Source organism: Morone saxatilis, unplaced genomic scaffold (genome assembly GCF_004916995.1).
Source record: "Morone saxatilis isolate NCDOM2014 unplaced genomic scaffold, NCSU_SB_2.0 Contig4, whole genome shotgun sequence".
Classification (NCBI taxonomy): domain Eukaryota; kingdom Metazoa; phylum Chordata; class Actinopteri; family Moronidae; genus Morone; species Morone saxatilis.
Window position 1 is genome coordinate 16,321,463 of NW_023339984.1, and position 6,036 is coordinate 16,327,498.

Consider the following 6,036-nt stretch of genomic DNA (forward strand, 5'->3'; position numbering starts at 1 on the left):
TCACTGTGGTTAAAGATAATGAATCAGTTGGGCGAACAAAAGAAAACTGCAAATTAATACTCTTAATCAGCTAAGATCACTTCATTTCATACCAGGGGTTTTACTATGAAACATTTGCAGGAAAGTGTGGTAAAAAACTCTCATTCACAGGCTCTCATTTTGAATGCCATTATTTTTCCTAGAATTCTGCTTTAAGAGCTAATTATTAATTATTAAGTTATTACTAAAACTAGTAAAAATCAAATGCAGAGTCATTTATGTAATATGATAACAAGTAGATATTTATATAGTCAAACAGCCCATGTGAGGGAAACCATAATGCTGATAAGGCCTGGCATGAAATCAAGTTGACACCCCCGGTATAGAGAGTAGATTTCAGGTAATGATAGAATTTTATAAAAGATATCGATGTGTGTGTGTTACCTGGGGTCTGTCTGGTTCTGGTTCTGGTTCTCTTCTCGGCTCGGCCTCTTGTCCTGGTTGTAACCGATTCGTTTTCCTCCTCCTCTTTCACCTCGTCTACTATCACAAAGTTCACACTTTCCTCTAAAACAGGACAAATAAAAAATAAAGATTCAAACAAACAACAAGAAAGGAACTTTTTTTTTTTTTTTTTTACAAACAAACAATTTCCTGTCGAAATATTTTAGAGAAATAGAAGGCAAAAATTGATTTTGACACCCAGGTTGAATACTGGGTTGGGAGGGGAGGCTCTTATTTTGGAGGGTATAAAGGGGACAGTACATTTTACTTCAACTTAAGTTACGTAGGACAAATCTAAATTATTACTGGCCAAGACATTTTGACTTGTCAAACTTTGTCAAAGCAGGAAAAGCTCAGGTGGAACTTACTAATAATGGTCTCTGATATCACTCATTGACTAGGCTTTTGATGGAAAGGCAAGCTATCTGCAGTGAAAAGGGTCTATTGGTTTGAAATCCTCCAGTTAAATGGAGACAATCAATAGTTCTCTTGAGGGTAAAATATACCTGTGTAAGTATACTTTACTGTGTACTGTCAAAATAACACACACACCTGTGTCGTCATCGTGTTTGCGTTTAGCAGATCTTGATGTTTTCTCAGCTTCCTCTTCGTGCGGCTGCTCTTCCTCATCATCATCGCCAGCTTCATCTAAAGTCACCAAAGTCTAAAAACAGACAAGATCTTTAGCATCAGTGGTTCTCTTTGTGTTTTATAAATGTTTGTTTTACAGGGATTCACCGTAATGTCTCAATCTTTACCTCTGGGTTCAAGGAGTCCTCTGATTCGTCCTCCTGGTGGAGTGGGCGGGTCTCCAGTGTCCCCTTGGTGTCCCTTGCCCTCCCGTTCACTAGGTTCACCAGAGGGCTAGTTTTGTAGTGTTTCTCGGGTGAATTTAGTTTATTTTCCTCTTCAGGTGTTGCAGTATTAATTTGGGACCTACTTGCGTCTTTTTTAGTTGTATTCACCTCTTTCTTTGGTCTTCCCCTTCTACCTTTTAGTCCTGTAGCAGGCCGATCATCTTTAACGTCGTCCTCCATAGAGTCCAATATTTCATAGGTAGCATCTTCCTCACTTACCTCTGTAACAACGTCACTCTTCTTTGTTGGTGAGCTCTCTTTGCGAGGGGCTTTCTCCTCTTTCTTTGGTGTTGGTTTCTTGTTTAGTTCCTGTGACTCTCTGGCAGGAGTGTGCCTCCTTCTTGTTGGCGTTTCCTCTTTTTTTGTTTTCTCATTTGAAGAATCTTTATTACCTGTTCGTTCCCGTTTTCCTCTGGTAGATAGTCTTGTTACGGTTGGTTCATCATCTGCAGTCTCATCTTCCACAGCATCTAAAATCTCATAGGTATCTGTAATTTTATCCTCTTTCTGTCCTCTTGCAGTTGTGGTTTTGGGGCCACTCCTCTTTGATGGTCCATCATCCTTTCTAGCAGTGGCCTCCCGTTTCTCAATCCTTCTTTCCATGTTGTCCTTCTCTGACTCTGTGGTCACTGGCTGATCTTCTAAAGAATCAGTTACCTGATATGAGCCTTCCTCTTCTTCTATGGACCTAAGCTCTTCTTTAGATAGCTGGTCATTGGGAGTTTCAAGTTTATCTTCTGTTGCAGTCTGGTCATCAATTGAATCCAATATCTCAAAGGTTTCTTGTTCAGTACAATCATCGTCACCGTCTTGAAGAGGCTGGTCTTCATTTGGGATTTGGCCATCAGGATTTTCCACATCTTTGAAGGCTTTGCAAGATTCTACTGTAAGCACTTTACCTTTGTCTTCTTCTTCTTCTTTTGTCTTCCCATCACCATTTCCCATTGAAGCTTGTTTCCTACCTGTATCCAACACTTGGAAAAGGTCTTTGTTATTAATCTCCTGATCTTTAATTGCATCATGAGATTTGTCGACTACTGGAACTGCATCTTGGACCAGGAGACTGTCCACTTGACTTGTTGCTGCTTGGTCTTCTGTTACACTCTCCAGCACTTGGAAAGAACCATCCATTTTCATTTCACTGTTCACCTCTTGGCAGTCTTGGTCTTCGTTGTCAACACTGTCCAAGACCTGATAGCTTTCCTCAGATCCAGTTTGCTTGATTTTAGAGCTCCCATATTGCTCCTCATCATCCATCTGTTCATCTGTTCGATCATCTAGTGAATTTAGGATTTGGTAGTTTTCATCCTCCTCCTCCTTTGTATGTTTGTCAACATCATCATCTTTTCCTTCCTCTTTGCTTTTATTTGGAACTTTAACATCAATGTCCAGACTTTGGACTTGACTTAACTCAAACCCTTGTCCCTGTGGAGGTGAATGCATCTCTGATGATGTTTCTAGTTTTGTCTCTGACTCAACAGTTTTAGCAGCAATTACTGCGCCCTCTGTGGCTTTTGCTTCTTCTCTAAGCCACTCCAGGTGAGTCTCTATTGACGCTTCGTCAGTTACTGCTGATGTTATCATTTCCCTTTCGCATGCAGCATAGACTGAGTGTGTACTACAACTGGATGTGGTATTTGATGCTTTAAATGGAGATTTTGCCTTCCTTTGTTGTGTTTTATGACCAGGGGAGGAAGGGGTTTCAGTAGACTCTGGACTTTTGTCTTCCAAGTCATCACCAATTTCATCAACAGTGACAAAGTCATCCATGTTGAAAATTTCCTCACTGTCATCTGAGAAATCATCTTGACCCTGGTTGAGATCCAATAAGGATGCGGTGGATGCATCCTTGGCTGATGTTGCACCTCTTTTTGACATCACTTCAGTCACAGGATCTTCAAAAAATACAATTTTATTAATATGAATATTCAAACAACAGATATCTTCCTAACAAAAAATAACTGGCACGAGAATTATTAACTATTAATTATTAATTAATGAAATTGTTTGCAATGATAGGCTTGTTTTTTGTGTTATGTGGCTATATTCATGCATGTTGAAGACCATTTGGACCTGAATAAACAGTAAAAAAGGAGTTATATTTTACAAGTCTTCCCATATTGTATTGTATTTCCCATTGATCCACTCAGAACTATTACTATAATATATAATATTATATTATATTTATATAATATAATATTTATACTATAAATTCAAGCACATTCATTATTTCAAAACCATCTTTCTCCTCTTAGCACAGACAGTTTGAAGTACTTTTCCAGTTCTATTTGAATGAAAGTGAAAAGGTCAACATTGTGTCCAGTTAAAGGTTTTCATTCTACCACCACACCAAATTCCTTTCTCTTTATTATATAATTCAACACATGCCAACATACCTTTTTGCATTGTTTTTGTCTCCACCTCTCCACTTTGCAGCATTGCCTCCACAGCAGCTTCAGTGGGGAATCTTGCAGCCCGCTGTTGTACTCGTGAAGCAACAGTCTTGGTCTCTGGTGCGTGTGCAGTGGACTTTGAACTTTTCCGCTTTACCGCAACCTTTTTAACAGGTCCCTTCGCAGGCAACTTTCCTGTTTTTACCTTTTTAGCCATCTGCTTGGTTGAGACCTTTTTCGCTTTGGAAACCAACACTTTCGCTTTAGTGCCTTTAACTGAGCCTTTAGGTGCAATCTTCTGATTGGCAAGTTTGCCTGCTGTAGCTTTCATGGCTCCAGAGGATAGAGGCAGTTTAATCTGAGAAATGTTAGGTGTAGGAAGAAGAACCTTTCTCATGGAAGTGGATTGACTGGATGTGGCTGGTTTTCTGTGAACAAAAGAGAGTCGCATGTGTCAAGCAGGAGAAAATGAAATTGTTTTAATGTTTTCTTATGTTCTTCACTGTAAGAAAGTACTGTCCTTTACAGGTTGAATTCATTTTAAATCAACTATGGATTCAATTTAACAAACTGGGGATGAACACAACATCACGTACATCAATGGTTCCCCGCCTCTTTCCTTAAGGGGCCCCTTTTCTATCATTGCAGTTTTACAGCAAGTGCAGTAAATTCTGAATATATGAACTGTATCTTCTCCACTGAGGACACAAATTAAGGCAACTGAATATTTATGGCAAAAACTAGATAAAACCCTCCACACTCCATCACTGTTAACAAAACAGTCTGTGTGAAAGATATCTTACTTTTTTCGCTTCTTAATACCAGTTCCCTGAAAACAAACAAATAGACATTTGTTATTTTAAATTCATCATAATTGACAATGTGAGCACACTACTGCAGACAAATGTTTAGATGTCAATTTCCCAAAGACATAGAAAAAAAGAAAGAAAGTGTAATACCTTTTCTCTAACAGTGACTGCAATTCCTTTCACATTGAGGTGCTTTACTCCCCTCAATTTCTTGGCGTCTTCCTCTTTGTGGAAACACACGATTCCCTACACACACACACACACACACACACACACACACACACAAATGCATGTATCTTTGCATTACTACAACCATTGTAAGGCAAAAAGTTCACATTAAAGTATTAAAAATCTGAGAAAAAAATAACACTCTTCACTGTCACATACCTCCTGTTTGGGCGGAAACAGTACTACTGACTTGGTTTTTCCAAATTGCTTGACAGCAGCGAACACATCATTTTGTGAGAGAGAACTATGAATCCCTTCTAGCCTCACCATGATTGGAGGTAAAGATTTACTAGTCTGAGCAAAGAGACAGAGAGAGAGAGAAAAACACAAACTTAGACCAAATATAGTGTTGGTCATCACGAACGGGAAAAAAGACAATATTAAGATTCTGAAGAATTTTACGCATTTAACTGCATTAACTGCATTTAACTGTAACCTATATGCTAAGCTGTGGCTTGACTGCATGTTGTCGGTCTGGAGTGAAGGAAAATTGCAGATGTTACAACTATCCTAAATATTATTTTCCAGCATTCATTCTTGTGTATGTCTCTTTTGGCCGATGCCCAGGACGATGCTTGGTCATGCAAGAGGACGAGTTCACGTAACAGACACTACTATTAACAATGGTTTTCTGAAAGTTACTTAAAGAACCTTTAATGTCATCTCTCCTTACAGTCAACATGATTTTTGCTTAGTAATGGGCAATAAAGTATCATTTTCTTTTTAGTCTTTGGCACACACAAACACATACTAACCTTAGTCTTTGTGAAAGAACTTGTCTTGCTCTTCTGCAAAGCGTGCTTTGCTTTAGAGGGATTTGCTGTCCACACCTTTGCTGTAGAGGATGGTGATGATGATGAGGACTTCATCTTAGCTAGCCCAGCCAGTAAAGCAGGAGCCAGAGTTTTAACCACAACATCAAGGTTAGACTGGTTTGACAGAGTGTGGACCTCTAGAGGGACAAAGATGAAAACAGTGTCAGACAAAAGTGCGCTTTGGTGGCTGCAAAGTTTGCAGGGTCTTTATTACATTAATCTTGACGTAATCAGAAAAAACGTTTCATGACTGTATTTTTTAAACATTCTCGTCATTTAACATTTCCTTTTATTGGAGATTCTTTATTCTATGCATACTTCATGTGAAGACTATTCTCTACATATTCGGAACCATGATAACAGGCTATCTGCTGATTGGATTAGGCATTGCCCTGGTGTATCGAGGAATTCGGAAGACGGTGTCAGCAGTCCACAGCCCCACAAAGCTGCC

General features: G+C 39.1%; 1 protein-coding gene across 1 annotated transcript in view; it reads right to left on the bottom strand.

Annotated features, from left to right (window-relative positions):
* The window catches only part of LOC118338509 (zinc finger protein 638-like), a gene marked incomplete at its 5' end in the record, with an annotated part of 18,061 nt that overhangs the window by 918 nt on the left and 11,107 nt on the right, over window positions 1-6,036 (bottom strand). Inside the window, 4 exon segments of the mRNA XM_035675819.1 lie at window positions 424-546; window positions 1,036-1,147; window positions 1,242-3,235; window positions 3,737-4,075. Coding sequence (XP_035531712.1) covers window positions 424-546; window positions 1,036-1,147; window positions 1,242-3,235; window positions 3,737-4,075 — 2,568 coding nt within the window.